Raw genomic sequence first — 26,392 nt, forward strand, 5'->3', positions numbered from 1 at the left:
CCAGGATTTCAAAACAATGCTGCAGAACAAAGAAAATAATCATGATGAAAATATTTTAAAACTTCATACATTTAATTGAATATTATTTATTAAAAATATTCATTCTATACAAACTGAAAAAACCCCCATCTTTACTGTTTGTGTAACAAATAAATAAACATTTTTGGTAGTTCGAATGTTCGGGGGGGATCTGAGGACCACACATATGATCTCATAATTAAGAAGGATTTGTAACTCAAGGAACCCATATTACCACATTACCATCATCACCAAATATTTACACTACGAACCATCATCCCAATATGATATCAAAATGATGTCTAAATAAAATCAAGTCTTTGCAAATTATACTATTTAAAAGGTTTGAATAACAATTTAAATAGCTTTTGTGGGTTATCACTACAGACTTACTGTTGCAGTGGCCCAAGGCAAACATCTCTGCGTGACTAAAGGTCATGACTGTGAGACCTTGAACAGGGAATACTGGATATCCCCGATTACCCATGCTGTCATACATTACATACACAGACACGCCAGCTATCCCTCTGGACATCGATAATAGCATAAAACCCATAGGAATGTAAACAACAGAGTACCCACTGAAATGAAGGCTACATCTCATAAAACTGAGATACATGTCAGCCTCCCCACACTGAAGAGTGAAGTGATCAGTTCTGGACCCTGGACACCAGATAGTACAGGAGGAAGAAAACCAGCACCAGCCCCACTGACACATAACACAGGATCTTGCGGTTATCTCTGCCGGAGCGCACCATAGTGGAGAATCTCTTCACACTGCCTGTCAACAGACCAGTGGCACTCAGGAAATTGGAGTCCTTGAGAAGGGAAATAACAGCCATTACAACAGCATAATTCTCAAAGCTTTAAAAAGTGTTGGTATCAACTGCTTACTATGATGTCAATTTATTTCCATTATTATTACATTGGGGTAAAAACACTAACTAAAACACCAACCATGCCATCCAGGTAGGTGTTTTGCTCTTCCGCGTCTTTGTCAATATCGTAAGCAAGCTATGAGAAAAGACATAGGAATCATTAGCCTAAATGATTGTTACACATCAACCTGTCAGTTTAGGCAAAAACAAAGATTACTGTGCAGCGCTGTAGAATAATTGGGTAAACTGTCACATCTGTAAGCTTTAGGCAGCCTACCGATTTTAGTCTGGAGACTTTAGATGCCAAGTTTTCCGCCAGAAGCTTATTCTCTGCATCCAACATATCATCCACGCCGCCATGTCCTAGGGTGAGAAAATAAATTAGATTCACATGAAGAGGCTGTCATTACTGAGACAGTTTGGTTGGGCTGTTAACACTAAAAAAACAAAACTAGGCAGGATAGCAGTATAACGTTAGCAGGTTAGCTTCCGAGGAATCCTTCCGAAAACAAACACGCTCTTCCTAAAACGACACTTTTTTACTTGTTAGGGTAGGTGTGCGTAACATCCCTAAATAGATGACAAATATATGCGTAGAACCTCAAAATAATTCAAAATGCTACGTGTCATTACCTCGATTCCAAGGCTCAGCCATCTTCCCTGACGTTCCACGAGCCAACTAGTCCACTAGTGGTTACGTAATTGACTTAAATGTTGAGATATAAGGTTAGAGTGTCCTCGCCTTTTGATATTTATTCCTGACAACCTGTGGCACAATACAATATTTGTAGATGCTAAAGTATATTGAAATGTAGTGCTTTATTCTTTTAAGGACATAAACAAATTCGTTTTCTTCAAAGTTGAAAAAGTAACCTTACCAAAGAAGAAGAATAAAGGCAATGCACTATGGGATATGTTTATCCACCCATCGCTAATCCCTCTTGCGCTAATGTTAACTGGCCAACGTATTCGTGAATGTGTTGTGATTAGTAAGTTACCATTCATATTTTTAAGATTGCATGTGTGTTTTGTGTATGTTTCGCTTTTCAAATATAGCACCAAATACATGCATGTTAAAAATATTCTTTTGGGACACTGCTTGGATGTTTTTTCTTACCCAATCTTTCTGAATGAATGCTAGCTAGCTAGCATATGATGCCTAGGATATGATGATAGCTAACATAAGGTGCTCTACGGCCTCTTCGGCAGCAGATTTACAGGATGAAAACTGAAAAGCTAAAGATTTGAAGCTGACAGCCTGCCATGCCGAATTTACAGAGCTGCACTGACGGGTGGAATGATTTCATTATTTATGTATAGATACATTTGATGTAGACTTTGGTGGGCTAATGTTAGTTGGGTGAGTTAGTTGATGCTAATGTTAGCTGATGGTCTGGCTTTGGAGCTGTTTCTGCTGCTGGCTTTCGTAGTAATAGTGGAAGTAGTAATTGCTACGCAATTGTGACAGTAGTAATACAAGTATCAAATAGTTTGTAGTTAATATGTAGACCTGTCTTGTTGCCATTATGCTTGCACGTTTGTATAATGCTTTATCATGTAACTGTGTGATTACATTGGTATTTATGGGATCTGTCCAAAGGGGAGACGTCAGTTCATATGTCTTCTGGTTGACCTCTCAAATGCATGCCAGGTCTCAGGAGCGAGGCTCAAAAGAAGGCTAGATTGCATTTTCGGTGCGGTATGTAATCAAATATGTTCTATCACTCATTCTTATAAAAAAAGCAATAATTATTCTATATGTATGACTGTATTTATCTGTTCATTTGAAGTGCTTGTCATTACCACACTTCCTCATTGTCATCATCCGAATGAATTTAGCTTCCCATGTGATTTTCTCAGTCACAGTTATGCACACATGATATTTGTGTTGCCTCCCAATTATCAAGTGCACAAATAAAGAAGAAACATTAAATATATATATTTTTTAAAGTAGTGGTGTCAGTGCTACCGAAGAGGACAGTAATCAGTGGACAGGGTTCTCCTTCCTGATGCCCAGGGAGGGATGGGAGGGATGGGAGTGATTACCACTTTGTCTCGAGTGTGCAAGTAAAACAGCATCAGATCAGAATCAGATCTAAAGATGAGAAACAGATTTAAAGAACACTCAGGCAAAGAGTGGAGCTTCAGCACTATGTCAAACCAGAGAGCACTCAGGTAGAGACTGGAGCTTCAGCACTGTGTCAAACCAGAGAGCTGCAGCTATTTCTTCTGGCCACACCCACACAGTCCTGATGTTGGCAGGCATGGTCAGAGTTGTTCCCTGTCCTGCTTACAGAGGCTTGAGGAGGCCGGACCTGCAGGATGTTGGCCCGGAAAGGCCTTTTACCGGACGGGTTCCTCCTGACCCGGCTGGCCGAGGATGCCACTCATCCCAACCGCTTCCGCTCCAAGTCTCAGCGCGCGCGCTTCATCACCAAGACCGGCTCGTGTAACGTGGCCCACAAGAACATCAGGGAGCAGGTCTGTGATGCTTTGTTTTGTCTAGTAGAAAACATTTATGTCTGTTTTCAGTGAATAGTGACCCATTTATTTGACCCTCCTGTTTGTGTGTATATATATATATATATATATATACACACACAAGTACTGTACTGCTAGGTCAAATAAATATAATTAAAATAGAATTGAAGATATTATTGTAACTGTGCAAATTAAATGTAGAATGTGCATTGTGCATTGCCACTCAGAGGATAAGTCTCCTCTCCCAGCACAGAGGAGAGTCATTATATATGAATGACCTCTTGTAGTGGCTATTATTACAGTGGAGCCGATGGAGCCTCTAACTAAAAGCACTCTGCTGTCTGTCCAGTAACTCTAACCCTAAGGTCATAGGGATGTAAAGTGTTGTCCATTATGTTGTCTATTATCCTTCCTGCAACAACCAACTCCAGGGGCTCCAGAGCAGACCAGTCCTTAGCACAGAAAATATGCAACATCATGCTGCCCACATTAAATGACCTAAGCTTCCTGAAGAAGTAGAGTCTGCTCTGTCCCTTCCTGAAGACAGCCTCAGGGTTCACTGACACATCCCCACAGCTGGAACCTCTCTGGCCGCCCTCAGTAAGCTCTTATAGCAGTGTTCTTTATAAGCCATGTGTCTGTCAGTGTGAGTCAGAGAGCGTAAAGGCCGTCCTAGAGTCTGACCGGCCATGTGTCTGTTCTGGAGTCTGATTGGCCGTGTGTCTGTCCTGGAGTCTGATTGGCTGTGGGTCTGTCCTTGAGTCTCACTGGCTGTGTGTCTGTTCTGGAGTCTGATTGGCCGTATGTCTGTCCTGGAGTCTGATTGGCCGTATGTCTGTCCTGGAGTCTGATTGGCTGTGTGTCTGTCCTTGAGTCTGACTGGCTGTGTGTCTGTTCTGGAGTCTGATTGGCCGCGTGTCTGTCCTGGAGTCTGTCCTGGAGTCTGATTGGCTGTGTGTCTGTGTGTCCTCTCAGGGGAGGTTTCTGCAGGATGTCTTCACCACCATGGTGGACCTGAAGTGGCAGCACTCACTGCTCATCTTCACCTCGGCCTTCCTGTGCTCCTGGATGCTCTTCGCCATGGTGTGGTGGCTGCTTGCCTTCGCCCACGGCGACCTGGAGCCCCGGGACACTGACGGGATCGGTCATGTGCCCTGTGTGACCGCCATCCACTCCTTCACCTCCGCCTTCCTCTTCTCCATCGAGGTGCAGGTGAGTCTCTCGCAGACCAGCGTGCTTTGGGGAAAGCAAAGGGTGAAATGTCCAGACACGTAAATGCTCATATGAGTTTGGGCTGATTTGGGTGAGTAGTGTTGCATGCGTTTCCCGGGTGACCATTGGAGGCGTTTCCCAGGTGACCATTGTATGCATTTCCCCAGGTGACCATTGGTTTTGGTGGGCGTATGGTGACGGAGGAGTGTCCTCTGGCCATCATGGTGCTGATCATCCAGAACATTCTGGGGCTGATCGTCAACGCTGTGATGCTTGGGTGTGTCTTCATGAAGACGGCACAGGCCAACCGGCGCGCAGAGACGCTCATCTTCTCTCGCAACGCCGTCATCGCCCCGCGCAACGGCCGTCCCACCTTCATGTTCCGTGTGGGCGACCTCAGGAAGAGCATGATCATCTCAGCCACCATACAGCTGCAGGTGACCTCATAATGCTGCTTTTTTACCTCAGAATTCATCCATAGCATTCATAGAGAGAGAGAGCTCAAAACCTGCACTACTGGTCCAGCTTATAACTCCAGAGAAAGATGGCAAAGCTGGCCTTCGCTGAGCACACCATATCACACACCATCTACAGTAATGCCACCATCAGTGAGGAGATCCTTACCATCTGTGTAAAAGCCATCTTGCCTGCAGGTTCTCCCGAACTAAATTCAACTTAGCACTGTGGTTTCCCTCCAACCATTCACCCCTCTGTATGCTGCATGACCCTCCTCAACATCTGGAGTCAGTAGCCCATATCATGACCTGCTGTAGCTCTCTTAAAGGGCTGTATATTGCCAGACATGACAGACTTGTAGACCTGTTAGCTGCACAGATCCCACGCACAGAGGATGAGTAGATGCATATACATACTACTGTCGGTAGCAATTCTTCTGCCTGGTTTAATTCTTCTGCAGACATCTTCTCTGGAAACACACCTTTGCTATTAACATCTTCACTATTTCTCAGAATGACAAAAAAGTTAAAATGTTTGAAATTTCATGTGCCTTCGATCTGATTTTGGAAGAATCATACTGTGCAAAAAGACCTGAAATATCATTCTCTGATTACTGCCATTGAGAACCTTGGAGACAAATGTCAGTTTATTGTTCTAGTTTTTGGCTGCTTAGGTCAGGTTCACAGGCTGGCGGTACGTGGACTTTGCATTGGGGGGGGGCTATATAAATCAAAGGCCAAACAGTTGGCAAAGTACTGCTCAATATCAGCAATTATAGGAGGCCTGTTTATCTGGAAGAAACGATGTTTCCTCTACCCTTGAACTGTAGAACCCATATTGGACTGTTGAACTGCTTAAATTTGTTGGACTATTCAGAAAATTTGATTCCTGATGACTTGTAATATGGAATCAAATAAAGTATATAAAAAGTGTGTTTGTGTGTGTGTGTGTGTGTGTGTGTGTGACAATCAGGTAATCCGGCGCACGGTGACTGCGGAGGGGGAGGTGATTCCGGTGTGTCAGCTGGACATCCAGGTGGAGAATCCCCTGCGGAGCAATGGCATCTTCCTGGTGTCTCCCCTCATCGTCAGCCACACCATCGAGCGCAGCAGCCCCCTCTACGAGATCTCCGCCCAGTCCCTGGCCACCGAGGACCTGGAGATCGTCGTCATCCTCGAGGGTCAGACTCTAGACTCTGCTCTCTGAACTCTCACTGATTTGTGTGTGTGTGTGTGTGTGTGTGTGTGTTTGTCTGTGTGTCTGTGTGTCTGTGTGTCTGTGTGTGTGTGTGTGTGTGTGTGTGTGTGTGTGTGTGTGTGTGTGTGTGTGTGTGCCCTAGGCCTGTGTCCGTGGCAGTATATAAAATGTATATAAAATGTGTGTGTTCCTCCAGGTGTGGTGGAGACGACAGGCATCACCATGCAGGCGCGCACCTCCTATACGCCGGAGGAGATCCTGTGGGGGCGGCGCTTCGTCTCCATCATGACGGAGGAGGACGGACGCTACTCCGTCGACTACTCCAAGTTTGGCAACACGGTGCCCGTGCGCATGCCTGCCCTCAGCGCCAAGGAGCTGGACCACACACGGGGGGTGCAGGAGAAGGGGCCCGCGGAGGGCCAGCCGCAGGGGTGGGGGCTGGTGCGCGCGGGCAGGGGGGGGTACCGGCGCGGGGGGAGGACCACCTGTGACAGCGCCGCTGCCTCCAGACCCTGGTATGCGCAGGCAGACAAGGAGGAGGACAAGAAGGGCCTGAAGAAGGCGGTGAAGCTGGAGGAGATCGGGAGGGAGATCCAAGAGGAGTCCATCGAGGAGATGAGTGACTGACACCATAACACCCAGTCACATCTAAAGAGGAGATTCATTTTTAAACATGCGCTACAGATACCAGTCACATCTAACGATTATGTGCTAATGGGATTGTTTTGATTATATTTGTCATCTGTTTATTTATGACTGTTTGTGTAGTTTATGTTTGTTGTTGTTGTTTTGACTATGTTTCTATGGTAACTGGACCAAACCCTCTCAGACACAAGAAATTCCCATGTCAACCACATTCCACAGATGTTCCCATGTCAACCACATTCCACAGATGTTCCTCAGAGACCCTCACCTGTCCCTCATCTGTTTAAATCATTCCACCCAGCAGACCTGTTAGAATATGTTGGTCATTCCATCCACCGAACCGGTTCGAACATGCGGGCCTGTGTGTCAGGTGACCAGCCCCTCTCTACTCTATGTCCAAGGGACCAATAGGAACAGCTTTCCTGTGTCTCCTAAAAGATTTTCCTGTTGTACTGAAGATTATGTTTGTTTATGTATTTTTTTATTTATTTATGTATGTATTTATTTATTGTTTATTTATTTGGATAAATAAATGTTTCATTCCTTGTCTTGAAATCATTATGTTATTTATACAAAGGCTGGTAGGTGTAGCTGTGGCCTATGTCATGTGTTTTACTACCATCTACATGTCAATGGCTGATAGTATAGTCCTTTTAAACCCGTATGCCAGAGAACCAGTACAAGATGTGTACAAGCAGATATATCACCAGACAATTATTTTTACAAATATTTTAATTCTGTTAGTTACAAAACCAAACCATCTTAAACACACATGTTTGGTGGGTGTGGTCATGACAGGAAAAGCTAAATGGATTGAAATAAATCACAGTTATTAATTTTAATGGGATTAATTGGCAATATTAATATTTAGAGACCCAAGGATAAATCAGTTCACGTACCTGTAACAAAAACTACAAATATCTTCAATATTGATGCAAAATGTATATGATTAACACTATCATGTGAGATTTCAATTCATGGACAAAATGAAAGTAAAATGACAGCACATCGTTGCCTCTGCTATAAAAAATGAACTAAATTGACAGCCCATCCATAGTTGTCTCTGTGGTACTCAAGGGGGTTCCATCCAGGCTCACAGAATCCACCACCAGAACAGAACCAGCGCCCCCAGCAGCAGGGCGGGCCGGCTCCGGGTCGCCAGAGTACCGCTGTTACACAGGCTACTGCTGCAGCACCTGTAGGTGAAGCCGTCCACCGAGGGGAACATCTGCGTCAGCCGAAGGTTGTCACAGTCTGTGTACCTGATACACTGGCGAATGGTTTTGCCACCTGAATACAAGAACACAGCAGGTACAGGCATCTGTGTGAGTGACGGACATCTGTGAAGGGTTGTGCTTCAAAACAACGGACCAAGGGTGAGGGTTGGGACCATGTGTATCCAGTTTTGGATCTGTTTTCCTTCTCGTTTTCCTTTTTGTCTGTGGAAGGTCCCGTGACACCTCCGCACATACACGTGCTAATAGATGTTACACCCAATGTCTTAATACTTTTACGTGAAAACAAGTTATGTCATCTTAAGCCTATGTCATCTTATGAAAAAAGAATAATTCTGCTGCTGTACTCTTGTGTCGTCTGTTAAAGATGACGTTTAGACTTTAGACTATACATTTCCACAACAGGTCTCTGTGTGTGTGTGTGTGTCAGAGAGCGGGGCACACCTCACCTTTTTCACTCAGGGACAGGCAGGAGTCCTCGTAGCTGCATTCCTGTATGGACTGGCAGTTCACAGGGCTGTAGCCATGACACCGGTAGCACCGCAACGCTGAGCCTGCAGATCACACACGTACACGACAACACCATAACACGCTTAAATTATAGTACAACACCATAACACACCTAAATTATACACACACACACACACACACACAGTCACACAACACATTATAATACAACACCATAACACACACACATTATAATACAACACCATCACACACACACACACACACACACACACACACACACACACACACACACAGAGTCAGACAATACACACACAACACTCACTCATTATAATACAACACCATCACACACACACACACACACAGTCAGACAACACACCCAACACTCACTCATTATAATACAACACCATCACACACACACACACACACACACACACACACATACACACACAGTCACACAACACTCACTCATTATAATACAACACCATAACATACATACATTATAATACAACTTCTCTCTCACACACACACACAGACATACATAACACACAGTCATTATAAGACAACACCATCACACACACACACACACACACACACACGGTCACACAACATTCTCTTATCATAATACAACACCATAACACACACATTATAATACAACACCATCATACACAAACACACGCACACATGCCCACTCATTATAAAACAACACTATCACACACACTATATTACAACACCATCATACACACACACACAGACACAGAAAACACACACAACATTCACTCATTATAATACACCATAATGCACACACACACATTATCATATTACAACCCCATAACACATACACACATTATCATATTACACCATAATTCTACACAAACATACTCATTATAGGATTACACCATAAGCATACACACACATACTATAATATTAATCTCAATTTAAGAATGTCCTTAACAACAGAACATGTAGCAGTTGATAACCATCTGACACACCACATTACATTTACATTAAATTACATTTAGTCATTTAGCAGACGCTTTTATCCAAAGTGACGTACAAAGGACAAAACAATCAAGCTACGAGCAATAGAGACCTGGTGTTACAATAAATATCACTTTACATAAGGAATAAAAAGTGCAGAAATATAACTACTGTAAGTGCGAGTTAAGTACTAGTTAGAGGAGATAGCATTAGAGGAAACATAAGGAGAGGTAGAGGAAGAAAGAGGTTAAAGGTTTCTGAAAAACAACAGGATGTCTTCAGTTAAAATAGAAGTAAAAAGTAAATCTCCGTGAGGACACGGGTAACAGTATGAAAAGGACTAGTATATTTCTGTAACAGTATGAAAAGGACTAGTATATCTCTGTAACAGTATGAAAAGGACTAGTATATCTCTGTAACAGTATGAAAAGGACTAGTATATCTCTGTAACAGTATGAAAAGGACTAGTATGTCTCTGTAACAGTATGAAAAGGACTAGTATATCTCTGTAACAGTATGAAAAGGACGAGTGTATCTCTGTAACAGTATGAAATGGTCGAGTATATCTAGGTGACGACACGGGTAACAGTATGAAGAGGACCCACCTAAAGAGAGAGTGATGGAGCAGAGCAGAAACGCCACTGCAGACGAGCTCATCTTCATGGTGCTTTCTAGACTGGACGTACACAACCAGCATTGCTATCAGTACATCAGTAACAGCTTCCTGGTTTGCATTATTAGATTATTAGACGATTATAAGATTATTAAATAATCATTTGGGAATAAAATCCTTACCCCAAATCTCTTGGTGGAGGAGCTCCGTCATGTAGACAGCAGAACCCCTGAATGGGCCCATTAAAGACCGCAGCCAGTCACAAGCACAAAGACACTCTGTCACCACAAACCCCTCCTCCTCACGCTCATCTGGCCCCCTGCAAAACCACTACGGATCTGGGTCCTGAAACCACTATGCATCTACTGCAGATACAAAACCACTACGGATCTGGGTCCTGAAACCACTATGCATCTACTGCAGATACAAAACCACTACGGATCTGGGTCCTGACACCACTAGGCATCTAATGCAGATACAAAACCACTACGGAATTGGATCCCACGAAAAACCGCTATGAAGTCACTGCAGGTGCAAAAACACTACGGATCTGGGTCCACAAGAAGCCGTTATGAGGTCACTGCGGAACCACTGCGCAGCGTCTCACCTCCCATGGACACGTGGTGCAGATGGCTTGGTGAGACTTTATAAATGTGCTTCATACATGACCTCTGACCTAATGAAGGCATTTTCACTCTGATCAGCTCTGGTCTGCGTCTCCCCCACAGGAACAGTCCGAGTCAGAGCTGGGGGGAGGGGCTGGCCCAGGGCCCTCGGGAAATGTGTGTGTGAGCTGGATATTTGGGGGCGCCAGTCACAGTGGAAAAAACACTGATTATGCAGCCGTCTTTTCTCCCATCACAGCTGGGAGTCACAATAAGCACTCTGTGTATCAGTCATCACACACACACACGCACTCTGTACTCAAGACAAACAAACTTACATACACACACTCATACACACACACGCACTCTGTACTCACACAAACTTACATACACACACTCATACACACTAGTACACAACGGCCAGTCACTAGTCACCCTAGCTCACAGATCTGTACATACACACACACACACACCTACACACAAACACACACACACACACACACACACACACACACACACACACACTCAGGACTTTTACACACTGGCACACTGACATCATTTGGCCTCAGATGTCAATGCTGCCTTTAGCTTCACATGTTTATATATCTGCTCATCAAACCATCAGGCCGTAGCCCTTCCAGTGAAGTGTGGATGCTGCTCCTGGGCGCTCTGAGCGAAGCGTGGACCTGCGGCGCTCTGAGCGGAGCGTGGGCCTGGGCTCCGGAGGATCAGAGGACGCAGAGCAGACAGGGGACAATAAACGCTCACAGTCTGACATTTCCGAAAACAGAAAGAAAAACAATGTGATGACGGAGTTGCGTGGTTCATGCCATGAATTTCCCCAGATCAGGGCACAGAACAAATGTCCAGTGAGCTAAAAAACAAAAATAAGCCAAACAAAGAGGTCTTCATGGCAGGCAGAAGAGACACAGAGCTGCTCTGCACTGCAATTCTTAAGGACTCAGAATCGACAAGCAAGAACAGTCCATCTCCTCTTCCTCCACAGTTTACAGGCACTCTCTCACACACACACACACACACACACACAGTATACCATGTTAATAGATGTCAGCAGATCTAAACCTTATCTTATAGGGATCAAGGGATCTCCTTTCAGCTAAAGTCTTGGCAGCAGCTCTGACACTTTATGAAAAGAACCCTGGGACTAATACTAGAACCAAGACTAAGACTAGACTATTCTTCTGGAAGCATCTCCCATCACTAGAACCAAGAATAAGACTAGACTATTTTTCTGGAAGAATCTCCCATCACTAGAACCAAGAATAAGACTAGACTATTCTTCTGGAAGCATCTCCCATGACTAGAACCAAGACTAAGACTAGACTATTCTTCTGGAAGCATCTCCCATGACTAGGCCTATACTGCTCTGAAGCTTTGCTGTTCATTACGGACACATGAACTAGACAATGCACACAGATAAAATACAAAACTGTTTTATTAAAGCATTATTTGAGTGGGTATAAAGAACATCTCCACATGACCCAGTAATGACCTCACACATCCATGTTCACATAGTTGAGAGTTATGCATTTCCAGTGTGATTTCAAACAGGTACTACAGAAAGGTGTAACTACACTAAGAAGAAGGTGAATAGACTGCATGGTCTGTCACCCTGTCAGGGAACAGTTCAAGGTGAGAACATGGAGCAGGTTGTTCTGGGTTACTGCATTGACACCACTCAACCAGCTCTTCAACAGTGTGAACTGTGCATCTGTTCATTAAAGATGATCATTTGGCATTTTCACTCTGATATATATTCATTTTCAGACTCACATATATATGGTTTACACAGATCGAGTTCACTGCTTTGTTTTGGCTCATTGTATGAGAACTTCTAAACATTCTGGAAAATTCACAATTTGTATGAAGTATAAAAATAACACAGGAAAAAAATCATATGTATCAATAAAAGAAAACAGAAATGTAATATGGTCACAAAAATCAGATTATGATCAATAAAATCAACAATGGACAGACGTTTGGTACAGATATAACAAAGCATAGTAAAATGCATAAAGGTGCAATATGATGGCAAACCAGGAGGACATTAACCCATAAATGACTGGTCTGAACTGCCACTAAAGTTGAATCTCCGGCGACATTCAGAGTTCAAATGGCTTCACTGAGCCCTCCTGCCCTGACCAAGCCTCACGCTTCCTGCACTTCTAAACAACTGCTGCCTCCTCAGCGTCCCCTGAAGCAATGCTTCCTCTACGCAGACATAAGCCGGCCAGCTGCGGAGAGGACACAGAAGCAGCCCAGACCTCACACTGATGGGAGAGCAATGTCTTCAGAAGGTCACAGCCCAGACCTCACACTGATGAGAGAGTAATGTCTTCAGAAGGTCATAGAGCTGTTCCACTCACTGGGCATACCTCACTGTGAGGTTATTGTCTAGTCTTACCATCCGATAGCAAATCACATCACCATCACCACCAACCAGCACAGAAGCACATAAAGACTGAGGCCATTTGGTGGAGTGCTCTCTCTCTCTCTCTCTCTCTCTCTCTCTCTCTCTCACGCTCTCTCTCGCTCTGTTTCTCTATTCATGTCCATATGAAGAATGACAAACAAGACCAATAAGGCAAAATGAAAAAAAAAACTGTAAACACAAATAATAACAATCTTTTTTAACCAAAATGTGGTATGCCTTTGAATGGCATATATAGCGGTTAAGAACACAGTCACATTTTCCCCAAGCATGACTGTCTGCCACGACACCCATTGGACTGCTGTTCCATTCATTCTGGATCAATCCATCCATCAGACTGCTGTAGCCATGAAAGCCAATGCACCATTGAATATCATGCTGGGCAAGCGGGACAAAAAGCCCTCCTTTGTGTATTATTCCCAACCATGTCCAGCGGACTCAATCAACATGACAACTGATCCCATTTACCACATTCACATTCATGTCACACACACATACAACCAGTTCCTCATAATTTGCTACATTCCATAAAATCAAATTTAATTATACCGACATTTCACATCAAATTCTTATTATGTTTGGCATTGAAATAATGGCATGACTAAATCAGAGGAGCGCCTCACCTCATGGCTTCTGTAACAGAAAGACTAAAGATTGCTTTAGCGACTCACTCTCTTGGACTCCAGTTTCCAGTAAAACTGAACTCTGAACTCTGGCCACTCAGGCAAGGCCAGAGTGAAGCCTCATGTGTCTCACTTGTAAGAGCGATGCTATTCTTATAGGACTGGACTCAAAGAAAACGTATAAACACTGAGGGAAGCCTCATGTGTTTCACTTGTAAAAGCGATGCTATTCTTATAGGACTGGACTCAAAGAAAACAAATAAACACTGTCTGTCTTGACTTCTGTGTTCACTTTGCAAGACTAGTGCTTTGCACAGCTACGATACAGGCATGATCACAACATTCTTTGGGGATTTACAATCAGAGGAGACCATACAGGGCACCATACCAATCTGTATGTATGGCAAATGCAGTATAATGACGAGAATTAAACTTGGCATTTGCAAAAAAAAGATTTCTAAGAGGTTGGTCATATTATAACAACGAAATGATACATTCCGCCTACTTGTATTGATAGACCTTATAAACAGCTGGCACAATCATAATGTGTTTGTCTTTGCAAATTATAATAACAATAATAATAATATAGTAATTATAATAACAGTATAGTAGGAATAATATAGCAAACACGTGATCAAACATGACACTATAGCATTAGCTATGCTCTTGAGCTCTTGTCATGTTCAGCATTGGCATGAAGTTGCATACTGCATGGTTATTGGCACATTCCCAGCTTAAAAGTTTTAACCATAGATATTCAAACAAACAACAGTTAAATGGACTTTACACAACACTATATTTATAAAATACTTATATAATATGAGATAAAGCCAAATGAATTGTATACATTGTTAAATGCTAATTGTACTAAACATCAACTTTATGGTTTGAACAAAATCATCTTGCAAGCTATTGCTAACAATGAAGATTCAAGACCAGTTGCAGTCACTGGAACATGAAGTAAGTGTTATCCGTACAAAAACTGGCAACTACCAGTGATTTGATTATGTCAATCATTAAGTGCTGAAGATTAACAGACTAAGTGGATCAACTTTTCCCAAAACTGGGTGTGCAGAGGGGAAAACCCCACTCTTGTAAATGATCTGGCAATGAACTGGCAAAAACCTACATGTTTTAACAACGCAAAAGGGAACGCTAAGATTGAACCATTGAACAGGCTCAGTAGAGTGCTGTGAATCATTCTAACTCTGACTGCATTCTGTGATGTATATACACATGTTCTAAGCGGATTGTCACTCTTAGGGGCTGGACAGGATTCACACAGCATAGAGTTTAGCTGTACATACATGTGCTTGCCTCTGTTCAACATGTCAACAAATAACAGAAGGTGTCTCTTAAAGAGACGCTGATCAAACCTTTCTAGCAGCATGGCCAGTTCCTGATATTCTGGCCAATCACACGTAGTTTTGATCAGTTTTTAAACTAATGGGGATGGCTTTTTGGAACACAGTCACTTGAATCGTGCTCTCAACAGTCGGGGTAGAAGTGAGTGCCCACATCCACCCCCTGCATCAGAGACTTCTGGTCAGAGGCGGACATCCTGCTCAGCACGTCGGCCGAAATGGAGTAGCTGCTCCCCGACTTCTCCTCGAACCAGCTGTCGAGCGGGCGCTTGCCGTCGAAGTTGGCGACGGGCGGGCCGTTGACGGCGAGGGTGAGCAGGTCGTTGATCTGCTCCAGGGCGAGGCGCGAGCGGCTGTTCCGGCGCAGCTTCTGCAGCGAGCCGCGGCCCTTGTCGCAGCAGGTGGAGGAGCCGGGCAGCACGCGCACCACCTGCAGGAGCTGATGCAGCAGCGGGAAGCGCTGGCGGTGCCTGCATATGTGGCCCACCACCTCCCTGAAGCCGCTCGTGGTGCTGAAGTAGTCGGCCTTCAGGTCCCTCCACTCCAGCGCCAGGCTGCCCCGCGCGTCCATGCGCTCGTGCGGCGTCTCGCAGCCCACCGAGGGGATCGTCTCCAGGTGGTCGAAGATCAGGAGGATCTCCTCCTCGCCGAAGGCCTGCAGGTCGTCCCGGCCGCGGGGCCAGGTGGCCAGGTCCAGCACCTGGCAGGCCTTCACCACGGGCCGGCTCTGCGGGTCGAACCTCTGGGCCAGGACGCTCTGGCTCTTCTGGCAGATCTTCTCGCGGATGGACTGGAACTTGGACTCGGCCACGCGCAGGTTCTTCAGGTCCACGCCGTTGAAGCTCTCGCGGAAGTTCTCCTCGAACTCTTGCAGGTATTCGCCGGGCGCGTCCACCAGCTGGCCGATCTCCTGGATGGCCTCCTCGATCCGGGTGTCCACCTGAGACACCAGCAGGTGGTCGCCCTGGAAGACGAAGGCGAGGCGCGAGAGCACCGCGATCACGTCCAGCAGGAAGTAGATCAGCTTGACGGACTGGTAGTCCATGAGGAACTGCAGGAGCGCCAGAGCGATGGCGGCCGCGTCGGCCCTCTGGGTCTGGCCGCTGATGTCCTTCAGGTGAGCCACCACCTCCAGGTAGTCTTTGATCAGCGCGTTCAGGACGTTGGGCTCGCCGATGATCCAGCGCACGGCCCGGATGTCCCCGAGGAACTCGGCCTCCTCGCAGAGCGTGGGCGCGGTGGCGCGGAGCTCCAGCAGCATGCGGGGGGAGTAGCGGTAGAAGCTCAGCAGCTGCTTCAGGTTGCTCTCCAGCTCCTCCAGGCAGCACAGCTCCTTGCCACTGATGGCGTCCAGCACCTCCAGCTGGGGCCGGTGCACCATGACGGGCAGACACAGCACCCAGGGCGCCGTCTTACGCAGGCTGATGTAGATGTTGGCCCGGAGGCTGGAGGGGATGTTCGCTCCGTCGATCCCCAGCCCAACCAGCAGCTTCTCCTGCAGCCGGAGCCCCACCACGGCGAAGGCGCGGTCCACGGCCTGGACGTAGCCCTCCGCGCCGGCCCCCGCCAGCCTCTGCAGGGACAGGAACTCGGTGGCGGGGGCGCCCTCGCTGGTCAGGAACTGCACGTACACGGCCACGGTGTCGGCCAGCTGGTCCTCGTGCTGTCCGTCCATGATGACGCTGAGGAAGGGGGACAGGCGCAGCCGCTCGGCCAGGTCCTCCTTGAAGGCCCGTGCGATGTGGTGGATGAGGATCTGGCAGTCGCCCTCGTTCATGTACTGGTCCACCACCTTCAGCTCACACTTCTTCAGCAGCTCAGCCAGGGGTCGGAGGTCAGAGAAGGGCCGGCCCTCGATGGCCAGGTGGTACGCGGCGTTGAAGAGCAGCATCATGTTGCGGCACATTTCCTCCGTCTTCTCGGGGTGCATGCGCAGCTTGTACAGCTGCAGACACTTCTTGTGCAAGTTGCTCTGGCTGTGCAGCTTGATGGTGTGGATCTTGAACTGCTTGGAGCCAATGATGAAGGCAGAGGTGCGAGACGATTGGACGGTGTACTGCCGACACACGTGGCACCACATCTCATTCAGGGTCGGCGAGTAGCGCAGGAACCAGAACTTCTTCAGCCACTCCTGCTTGAAGCGCCGGATCCGGCGGCCCGGCCCAACCGACAGCTTGGTGGTGTCGTCAACGGCAACGATGAGGTCGGCAGAGAAGGATTCGTCGGCGGAGTCGACGTCTGGGTCATCCTCCTCCATCGCTACTGGGGCAGGAGTTAGGGCCTCTGCCACTGCAAACACACACACACACACACACACACACACACACACACAATCTCTTTCAAATGTGCTTTTTAGAGAAAACATTAGGTTACAGTAACACACTGATATTTCTGAGTGCAAACAAAAAAAGAGTGACGGTTGTTTATGGTTAGAATGACAAGTACCCAAATGACCTCTTGCAAATGCAGAAACCAGCTGAGGTACATTGACAGTTAAAGCATGTGTTCTTTTCAAATAGCCAATGAACTGAGAGCAGTTAAAGCATGTGTTCTTTTCAAATAGCCAATGAAATGAGAGCCCAAGGTGAAGTAGCCACGGAAACAGAATTTAATTGTGCAGTTAAAATTAACAGAGGATTAAGTTTATACAGTTTTAACATGACAGAACACAGATCAACAGCAAATGTATTACAGTGATCTGAAATATCTGAGCACTGAAGCAATATATACTGTATATACACTATACATTAGCTACAAACAATACAAATAACTGTACTGTCAACTGCAGTAATCTACCAACATACAGTAAAACCAAAGAGACCAGTAGGTTTATTAAAGGTAATGTGAACAAAATCTGAGTTGAAGTCCAGAAATGATACAGATGGAAAAAGATTAAACTGAACATTGCTGAAAAATATCATCCATTATTTACAGAGCCACCAGGACAACTGTCTGTGATGCAAAGAAGAAGCTGAGCTGAGCATTGGGTCCAATGTTGGGTTGAGTGTTGAATGCAGTGTTGGGCTGAGTGTTAATCTGAGTGTTGAATTCAGTGTTGGGCTGAGTGTTGAATGCAGTGTTGGGTTGAGGTTGGGCTGAGTGTTAATCTGAGTGTTCAATGCAGTGTTGGGTTGAGGTTGGGCTGAGTGTTGGGTTGAGTGTTGAATGCAGTTTTGGGCTGAGTGTTAATCTGAGTGTTGAATGCAGTGTTGGGTTGAGTGTTAATCTGAGTGTTCAATGCAGTGTTGGGTTGAGGTTGGGCTGAGTGTTAATCTGAGTGTTCAATGCAGTGTTGGGTTGAGTGTTAATCTGAGTGTTCAATGCAGTGATGGGTTGAGTGTTCAATGCAGTGATGGGTTGAGTGTTGGGTTGAGTGTTGAATGCAGTGTTGGGTTGAGTGTTGAATGCAGTGTTGGGCTGAGTGTTGAATGCAGTGTTGGGTTGAGTGTTGAATGCAGTGTTGGGCTGAGTGTTAATCTGAGTGTTGAATGCAGTGTTGGGCTGAGTGTTGAATGCAGTGTTGGGCTGAGTGTTGAATGCAGTGTTGGGTTGGGTGTTGAATGCAGTGTTGGGTTGGGTGTTGAATGCAGTGTTGGGCTGAGTGTTGAATGCAGTGTTGGGTTGAGTGTTAATCTGAGTGTTGAATGCAGTGTTGGGCTGAGTGTTAATCTGAGTGTTGAATGCAGTGTTGAGCTGAGTGTTCAATGCAGTGTTGGGTTGGGTGTTGGTCTGAGCGTTGAATGCAGTGTTGAGCTGAGTGTTAAATGCAGTGTTGAATGCAGTGTTGGGCTGAGTGTTGGGTTGAGTGTTGGGTTGGGTGTTGGGCTGAGTCTTAATCTGAGTGTTGAATGCAGTGTTGGGTTGAGTGTTGGGTTGGGTGTTGGTCTGAGTGTTAAATGCAGTGATGGGTTGGGTGTTGGGCTTAGTGTTCAATGCAGTGATGGGTTGAGTGTTGAATGCAGTGTTGGGCTGAGTGTTGAATGCAGTGATGGGTTGAGTGTTGAATGCAGTGTTGGGCTGAGTGTTGAATGCAGTGATGGGTTGAGTGTTGGGTTGAGTGTTGAGCTGAGTGTTAAATGCAGTGTTGGGTTGAGTGTTGAGCTGAGTGTTAAATGCAGTGTTGGGTTGAGTGTTGGGTTGAGAGTTGGGTTTGGCCACTTACCTGTCAGGTCATTCCCACAGTGATGCCCAGGAGGGGCTGCTGGCTCCGCCCTCTCCTCTCCCCTCAGGTGCTGTAGCTCCGCCTCCAGCTCGCGGATCCTCCGCCTCAGCTTCACGCAGTTGGGGCAGAAGGAGGTGGAGGCGTCCCCTTCCTCCGTCTTCAGACAGCTCAGGTCAAACCCCCCCTCCTTGGAGTCCAGCTCCAGCGGCGGCAGGGCGGAGCAGGGGGGGGAGCGGACGTGAGGGCTGGGATGAGCGCGGGTCCTCCTCAGGGAGAAGGTGCTGTTCAGGGGGTTCTCCTCGCTCGGCGAGGCCTCCAGAGACGCCTCCAGAACGTCTTTGAAGATGAGGTCGATCTTCTTCCTCTTGGGCTGAGGCTGGCCGTCCCCCTCCTCCGCACTGTGCTTGGTCAGGCCCCTGCGGCCGTGCAGCGCAGATCTGAGCACCGGACCTTTGCTGTCGTCTGGGTTCTTAGCTACGGGCCCTTTACTATCGTCTGGGTTCTGAGCTGGTTCCTCAGATTTCACAGCCCCTGCACAGTAAGAGGGACATGATGTTTATAAATCATCCTGAGCAAAGACAAGGACAAGATGTCTCTCATAAATATGAATCTCTGCTAACATAAAAACCAACAAGAATGGTGACAAAGTTTGATAATGACACAACTGACAACACTCACCTTCATCACCACGCTCAGGAAGCTTTCTTCTGTGTAGCTGATTTAAATGTAAACTGTCCTGCTAAGCGACATTTCTAGGAACTAAGATGAAATACTGAGCTAGGTTAAAGGCATCAGACTTAATGGCTTGAAAGTGAGGGTCTACACAGCTACACTGATGGGCCACAGAGGCGTATTTTTTAAAATGAAACAAAAATGTTATCGCGCCATCTGAATTTTTACAGGATCTCATACATACGCTTAACTAGACCAGCTCCTCTTGTTGACGTACTGTAAGCATGCTTAGCCTCTGGCCTCAGAGAGCTGTGCCTGAACTTGTGTCTTTAGAGTCTTAAATCAAACATGTTGATGAAACGCAGAGAGGACTGGTTGAGACGATCGGTAGTTATGACATTATCAGTTGTTATTACATGACCGGTAGTTCTTATATTATTGGTATTTATTATATCGATAGTTATTACATTATTGGTGGTCATTAACTGATCGGTAGTAGTTGCATTATTGATAGTGTTACATTTTTATGGTAGTAATTACATGATCGGTAGTTCTTACATTATTGGTAGTTGGTGCATTATGGGGAGTTATTACACGGACGGAAGTTATTACATTACTGATAGTTATGACATCACTGATAGTTATATCATCACTGATAGCTATTGGATTATCGGTAGTTGTTACATCATTGGCTGCTACAGGGCTGGCTGAGATGACCAGTGCGGTCAGCTGCTCAGACTCATGTAGGTGTGAAATGTAAACGTCCTTTAGCTGCTCACTCATGTAGGTGTGAAATGTAAATGTCCTTCAGACTTGCTTCACTTCACTACACAAGCATGGAGGCATGACATTTCCAGACCAGACAAAGTCCCGATGTCCACATTAAGGCAATGAAAGTCACATGCACAAGGGTTTGCAGTCGTAACTAATACACACTACAAGTTTTATGGGCTTATGTGATAATCACTGCGTTTTTAGCAACGTAGACAAATACCAACACTTTTCTTGAATTCATTCAGAAATGCAGAGACAATCATCTGAGTTAAGGAATCAAAACATCACTGGCTTTGACGTCAATGATAATGTAAAAACAAGTGAAACAAAACACCTCAAAAAAATTAAACACACATGACTATGTCTCCTATGATCTAACCCTAACCTTTTAAAAAATGATCACTGTCGCAAGGCAGAGGTGCTATCTCACCAGAGTCCAGGTTCCGGATGATTCTGTCCTGTGAGACACCCTGCAGCCTCTTCAGGTAGTCCTCGCTGTACCAGACCCGTAGACGCTCCCCGGACGCCAGCGGACGGCACACGCGGAAGTAGATGTGTTCCCCGTGCTGGAAGGCACTCAGATTCTGCTCATCGCCGTCGGGCGAACTCCGGACGAACCTGCCGTCAATGGGGTAGAGCGGGAAGGATCAATGTAACAACAGACATTACTCTCGCTCACAGCATAACTGATGCATCTTTAATAAACCATTCCAGCAAAGCATTCCATCACTAAAGCCACTAAAATCCCCAGTCCTATCCGTCATATTTACTGCTGTAATTAGATTCCTATCCGCTGAGTCATATTTACTGCTGTAATTAGTTGTGGGTCAACTGATAAAATAGTGAAACTGATGAAAACACCTTCACTGATCATGAGATGTAATCAGAGCACTGTTCACATCACTGACTCCTGAAACATCTCTGGACTGAAAATATATCACTGAGCCTGTCTACTAGAAGGGACAGAGCAGAATCTACTACTTGAAGAAGCTTAGGTCCTTTAATATGTGATGCAATATGTTGCATATCTTCTACCAGTCTGTTGTGGCAAGAGCAATTTTCGTTGCAGCAATCTGTTGGGGCAGCAGCATCAGAGCCAGTTACACTAAGAAACTGAACAAGCTGATAAAGAAGGCTGGTTCTGTGTGCTGGGGACTGCTCTGTGCTGGGGCCTGCTCTGTGCTGGGGACTGCTCTGTGCTGGGGACTGCTCTGGAGCCCCTAGAGTTGGTTGTGGAGAGGAGGATATTGCACAACCTGCTCCACATAATGGACAACACTTCTCATCCCATGCACATCCTATTGGTCAGATAGCACAGTGTTTTCAGTGCGTGGCTCCTTGGGACCCGGTGATCCCGAGATGCTACCAAACTCTGTGGTGTCTGGGGGTCTTTGGAGATGTTTTACTCCCGAGATGCTACCAAACTCTGTGGTGTCTGGGGGTCTTTGGAGATGTTTTACTCCCGAGATGCTACCAAACTCTGTGGTGTCTGGGGGTCTTTGGAGATGTTTTACTCCCGAGATGCTCCCAAACTCTGTGGTGTCTGGGGGTCTTTGGAGATGTTTTACTTCTCTGATTATCCGCCTCACTCTGGCTGCTGAAAAAATAACCTTGTGTCCTCTTCCAGGCTGGTTCATGATTGTTTTTAATTTCTTAAACTTCTTAATGACAGCACTTATATTTTATATTTATTATATTTGTATGGGCATTTGAAGGCGAGCAGCTGTTTCTTGTATCCATTCCCTGATTGGAGCAACTCAACACACATTTGCCTTATTGCAATGGAATGCTCTTGAATCGTTCCCATGGTGATGGATGACTAAGAGATTTGGGCCCTGTGTCACCTCATTTCTACCACCAAGTGAAAAAGTTCCTAAACACTTATGCCTACTTAAAATTGGTTTAAGATGCGTAATCAACATTTCCTTAATTTCAGTTTCTTGGGGTGCCAATAATTGTGACATGATTATGTTTTAAAATGTTCCTTTTCATTAATTGTTACTTTATTTTTAGTTTACCTCATGTAAACGTACATTTTTTTCTATTTTCAATATAATATTAAGGTTTTCATAAGCCTTTTCAATCATCTTTAACAAAGGTGCCAATATTTCTGGAGGGCACTGTAACCATCTATCAATGTAACATGATTAGCGTATGAACATTTATCCCAACACTATATATATTATAACACTCATACAGATTATATTATATATATATTATAACACTCATACAGATTATATTATATTATAACACTCATACAGATTATTTTATATATATATTATAACACTCATACAGATTATATATATATATATATATATAACACTCATACAGATTATATCATATATATATTATAACACTCATACAGATTATATTATATATATATATTATAACACTCATACAGATTATATTATATATATATATATATTATAACACTCATACAGATTATATATATATATATATATTATAACACTCATAGATTATATCATATATATATATAACACTCATACAGATTATATATATATATATATATATATATATATATATTATAACACTCATACAGATTATATTATATATATATTATAACACTCATACAGATTATATTATATATATATTATAACACTCATACAGATTATATTATATATATATATTATAACACTCATACAGATTATATTATATATATATATATATTATAACACTCATATGGATTATATTATATATATTATAACACTCATGGATGGCCAAGTGTAAATATATACACACACCTCATCCAGTTGGCTTTAGATTCATCACTGCCATCAATGCATTTATATGTGTTCTTGTCGACGACCTGAAAAGAAAACACAGTGTGGTAGTTTATCCATTTCAAAGCCCAACTTCAGTTGGTACGATGTACTGAATTCATAAATAATCAATATGTTTTCTGTGTTCCACATGCATATTTTATTTATTTTTCATATTTTTATATTTATATTTTTCATAATCCACATTCCCTTCGTCCCTTGTCTAGTGGGGGGCCTGACCCTAACCCTGCACCTACCATCCAGCAGGAGGCGCCAGACCACTGGTTGTGGGACACCGTCTCGCCTTGGTAAGGGCCGAACAGCGCCCCCTTGGGGATGTCTTCGTCCATGCAGCAAACGTCCACTTCGCCCCCCTCCCGCACCAGCTCGATGCCCGAGGGCACGGTCAGCGCAGCGCGGTTACACACCCCCACATCCACGGGCGTGTCCGGCACAAACACGGGGGGGCCGTGGGACGGACACTCCTCCAGAAAGAACTCCTTACATTCTTCACAGACTACACACACACACACACACACACACACACACACACACACACACACACACACACACACACAAATAGAGAACTAGATTAAGTGGAAATGGAGATCTAAACTCATCGCAGATGGTGGACCCTATTCCATGTAAATGGTGAACTAGATTCATTATAAATTGTGAACTTTAGTTCAGTGAGAAAAGGAAGCTTCTTACACCAGAAATAAACACCCTGTTGATTCTCTGAGGTACAGGGCTCATGGTCCACTTTCATCTTCTTGCTCGGTTCTTCTAAAGATGTGTCCCTGATGGTGCTGTAGAAGAACATCACATCATTGACTGCAAGAACACGTCATCGGACACAAACATCCTTATTGAACTGCCCACAGAGGCACTTCATCAAACACTATTCACTCACACTTCACAGACTCTCTACAGATGTCTCACCTGGTGGTGGAGTCCATGTCTTTCTCTGGAGATGGGCCAGAGCAGAAGGTGGTGGTGTCAGCCATGTTGGGGATACCCTGGGTCACTCAGTTCATCATCTCTGCTGAGGGAGTAAGCTAAAGTGATAATCTCTTTCACTCCGACACACACATAAACACATGCCCACACACTCACATATATGGGAAACAGACTAACTTAATGTACATGTACATATGTCACTGCCTGAAATCGTAGTTTGGAGCGATCCCAAGCAAGTAATGAAGCCCTTTCAACTTCTGAATGGAAAGGTTAACTTGGGGAAACCTCAGTATTCACCTCAGTTAAAAACACGAGTGTCCTCACTCCCAGAAACAGATTGTGATTGGACATGAAAATCCCCCCCAGGTTTGCTCTGTTCCTATACACACAGGAAGTAATTGTAGGAATTTTAACATTCAGTGCCTAGCAATGCTCTTCACAAATTAACGTCAGCCTATTGCAGTAACACCGCAGAATATTATAGTAGCCTACTTAGAGGCTCCATATTAAACGTTGACATGATATTTGGTGCAAAAGGTATTAAGCTCTGCAGCCGAGTAAATCTGGCACCCTATGTAGTCGTGCATCGCGATGCTGCTGACGCTCTAAAAAAAAACGACATCCAGAATATCTAAATATTTGCTCTGCAAAACTGAATCACGATTGGTCTTTCTTATCAAAAACTAGTCTGTGATTGGTCCTTATTACCGTCACTCAGACCAGACCGTATATTACATTGACGACAAGCTCGTAGCGAAACAAATGGGGCAACAATGATCCTAAAAAGCAAACTTGCATTTCACCTCGAAAGTTTGTTGTTGCCGTTAAACAATCAGCAAACTCCGCAATGGACATGTATCTGTCAAGAGTGGTAATGAACCATTGACAGCTGCGCGTCAACATAATATTTCCTCGATTCCAGTCTGCAGGCAATTGGCAATTTGCCTAACGCTTTCGGAAGCCATTTTCATTGGCCACATTGGCTAGTAAGACAAGCTCACCTTCTGTCGAGTCCGCAGTCCGTCGGGGGGTCTGTGCAGGACTTTCTAATGCACTACCCCAGAGCTTTGCGCTCGGTCAATCCGGCCGGTGACGCAGTGGCAATGTTTGGTTTTACTAGTCCAGGGCGATGTAAAGTTTATCATTTCAAATTATTGTAACGAGTCAGCTGCTTCTCTCTGCTTTGACCACCATCTTTTTATTACAGGAAATGACATGGAAAACGGAAGAAAGCAACTTGAGTGTAAAACCGCGGACTTATGATGGATGGAGAATAAATTCGGTTTGAAACCTCCCAGCATCTCAAGGTTTACCTGGCTTTGGGAGGCTACATATAGCTGACAGGTTTCATGTAAGCAGCACCCTGCAACAGATACAGACATAAACTTGTTGGGCTGCAGGGTGGGCAAGTTCACCCCGACCCAAGTGACAGTCTGAGGGCGCTTATATATATATATATATATATATATATTAGGCTACAGATCTCACACTTGAGAAACCTGCAGATTGCTTTCAGATTAGGAAAAAGGTCAGTCCAGGTGAGCAGAGTAAAATCCATTTAATTTTGGCACGAAAAAGTGACTTTTTCAAGTAAATGCAGAACGAAATTTCGAACTTGTTTGTGGTGGGCTATCGGTACATAACTACCACTAGTAAGATCTCAAATGACATTCCGAGCCAGTGCAGCCATACAGATCCCAGCAGTAGAGTAAGTGTTCTAATCATGAGCATTGTGGTTACACATACACATCAGGACAGGCCGAAAAGACCACAACACGAAAACAATCAGACTTCATTTTAACAATTTATTAACAAAATG

The 26,392-nt window shown here is 44.8% G+C and overlaps 4 protein-coding genes across 15 annotated transcripts; 1 reads left to right on the forward strand and 3 right to left on the reverse strand.

Annotated features, from left to right (window-relative positions):
- Positions 1–51: 51 nt before the first annotated feature.
- On the reverse strand, positions 52–1,682 carry bet1l (Bet1 golgi vesicular membrane trafficking protein-like). The gene is made up of 4 exons (XM_012818714.3): positions 1,530–1,682; positions 1,174–1,259; positions 976–1,032; positions 52–836 (listed from the first exon to the last, which is right to left on the reverse strand). The coding sequence occupies exons 1-4, from the start codon at positions 1,549–1,551 to the stop codon at positions 669–671; spliced, it is 333 nt and encodes a 110-aa protein (XP_012674168.1). The 5' UTR covers positions 1,552–1,682; the 3' UTR covers positions 52–668.
- A 105-nt stretch (positions 1,683–1,787) lies between these two features.
- kcnj11l (potassium inwardly rectifying channel subfamily J member 11, like) lies at positions 1,788–7,997 on the forward strand. Of its 8 annotated transcripts, none has more exons than XM_031564741.2 (7): positions 1,788–1,885; positions 2,497–2,595; positions 3,193–3,377; positions 4,353–4,589; positions 4,757–5,026; positions 6,018–6,225; positions 6,439–7,997. In XM_031564741.2, the coding sequence occupies exons 3-7, from the start codon at positions 3,219–3,221 to the stop codon at positions 6,867–6,869; spliced, it is 1,305 nt and encodes a 434-aa protein (XP_031420601.1). In that variant the 5' UTR covers positions 1,788–1,885; positions 2,497–2,595; positions 3,193–3,218; the 3' UTR covers positions 6,870–7,997. The 8 variants fall into 8 exon arrangements, with proteins under 8 accessions (XP_031420601.1, XP_031420597.1, XP_012674149.2 ...); XM_031564737.2 differs by having other exon boundaries at positions 1,797–1,885; positions 2,109–2,595; XM_031564738.2 differs by having other exon boundaries at positions 1,816–1,885; positions 2,106–2,595.
- LOC105892360 (CD59 molecule (CD59 blood group)) lies at positions 7,602–10,791 on the reverse strand. Its single transcript, XM_031564745.2, has 4 exons — positions 10,364–10,791; positions 10,174–10,244; positions 8,572–8,676; positions 7,602–8,177 (listed from the first exon to the last, which is right to left on the reverse strand). The coding sequence occupies exons 2-4, from the start codon at positions 10,229–10,231 to the stop codon at positions 7,981–7,983; spliced, it is 360 nt and encodes a 119-aa protein (XP_031420605.1). The 5' UTR covers positions 10,232–10,244; positions 10,364–10,791; the 3' UTR covers positions 7,602–7,980.
- A 1,433-nt stretch (positions 10,792–12,224) lies between these two features.
- On the reverse strand, positions 12,225–26,220 carry prdm11 (PR domain containing 11). Of its 5 annotated transcripts, none has more exons than XM_031564747.2 (9): positions 25,575–26,220; positions 24,871–24,952; positions 24,556–24,655; positions 24,325–24,422; positions 23,871–24,130; positions 23,596–23,660; positions 21,264–21,451; positions 19,388–19,918; positions 12,225–17,514 (listed from the first exon to the last, which is right to left on the reverse strand). In XM_031564747.2, the coding sequence occupies exons 3-9, from the start codon at positions 24,618–24,620 to the stop codon at positions 15,350–15,352; spliced, it is 3,372 nt and encodes a 1,123-aa protein (XP_031420607.1). In that variant the 5' UTR covers positions 24,621–24,655; positions 24,871–24,952; positions 25,575–26,220; the 3' UTR covers positions 12,225–15,349. The 5 variants fall into 5 exon arrangements, with proteins under 5 accessions (XP_031420607.1, XP_031420606.1, XP_012674283.1 ...); XM_031564746.2 differs by having other exon boundaries at positions 24,556–24,658; XM_012818829.3 differs by lacking the exon at positions 24,871–24,952.
- Between the last annotated feature and the right edge of the window lie 172 nt (positions 26,221–26,392).

The sequence above is a fragment of the Clupea harengus genome, chromosome 3 (genome assembly GCF_900700415.2).
Source record: "Clupea harengus chromosome 3, Ch_v2.0.2, whole genome shotgun sequence".
Lineage (NCBI taxonomy): Eukaryota > Metazoa > Chordata > Actinopteri > Clupeiformes > Clupeidae > Clupea > Clupea harengus.

Bases quoted from the DNA above. Each gene is read 5' to 3' on its own strand.
- bet1l (XM_012818714.3), bottom strand. From the start codon at position 1,551: ATGGCTGAGCCTTGGAATCGAG. The intron at 1,260-1,529 runs GTAATGACACGT...TTCTCACCCTAG, and splicing joins GGCTGAGCCTTGGAATCGAG to GACATGGCGGCGTGGATGAT. The intron at 837-975 runs GTTGGTGTTTTA...TCCCTTCTCAAG, and splicing joins ACACCTACCTGGATGGCATG to GACTCCAATTTCCTGAGTGC.
- kcnj11l (XM_031564741.2), top strand. From the start codon at position 3,219: ATGTTGGCCCGGAAAGGCCTTTTACCGGACGGGTTCCTCCTGACCCGG. The intron at 3,378-4,352 runs GTCTGTGATGCT...GTGTCCTCTCAG, and splicing joins ACAAGAACATCAGGGAGCAG to GGGAGGTTTCTGCAGGATGT. The intron at 6,226-6,438 runs GTCAGACTCTAG...GTGTTCCTCCAG, and splicing joins GATCGTCGTCATCCTCGAGG to GTGTGGTGGAGACGACAGGC.
- LOC105892360 (XM_031564745.2), bottom strand. From the start codon at position 10,231: ATGAAGATGAGCTCGTCTGCAGTGGCGTTTCTGCTCTGCTCCATCACT. The intron at 8,677-10,173 runs GTGGGTCCTCTT...TGTGATCTGCAG, and splicing joins CTCCATCACTCTCTCTTTAG to GCTCAGCGTTGCGGTGCTAC. The intron at 8,178-8,571 runs GTGAGGTGTGCC...TCTTGTATTCAG, and splicing joins CCTGTCCCTGAGTGAAAAAG to GTGGCAAAACCATTCGCCAG.
- prdm11 (XM_012818829.3), bottom strand. From the start codon at position 24,620: ATGGCTGACACCACCACCTTCTGCTCTGGCCCATCTCCAGAGAAAGAC. The intron at 24,131-24,324 runs GTAAGAAGCTTC...GTGTGTGTGTAG, and splicing joins ACAGGGTGTTTATTTCTGGT to TCTGTGAAGAATGTAAGGAG. The intron at 19,919-21,263 runs GTGAGATAGCAC...CTTACTGTGCAG, and splicing joins CATCCGGAACCTGGACTCTG to GGGCTGTGAAATCTGAGGAA.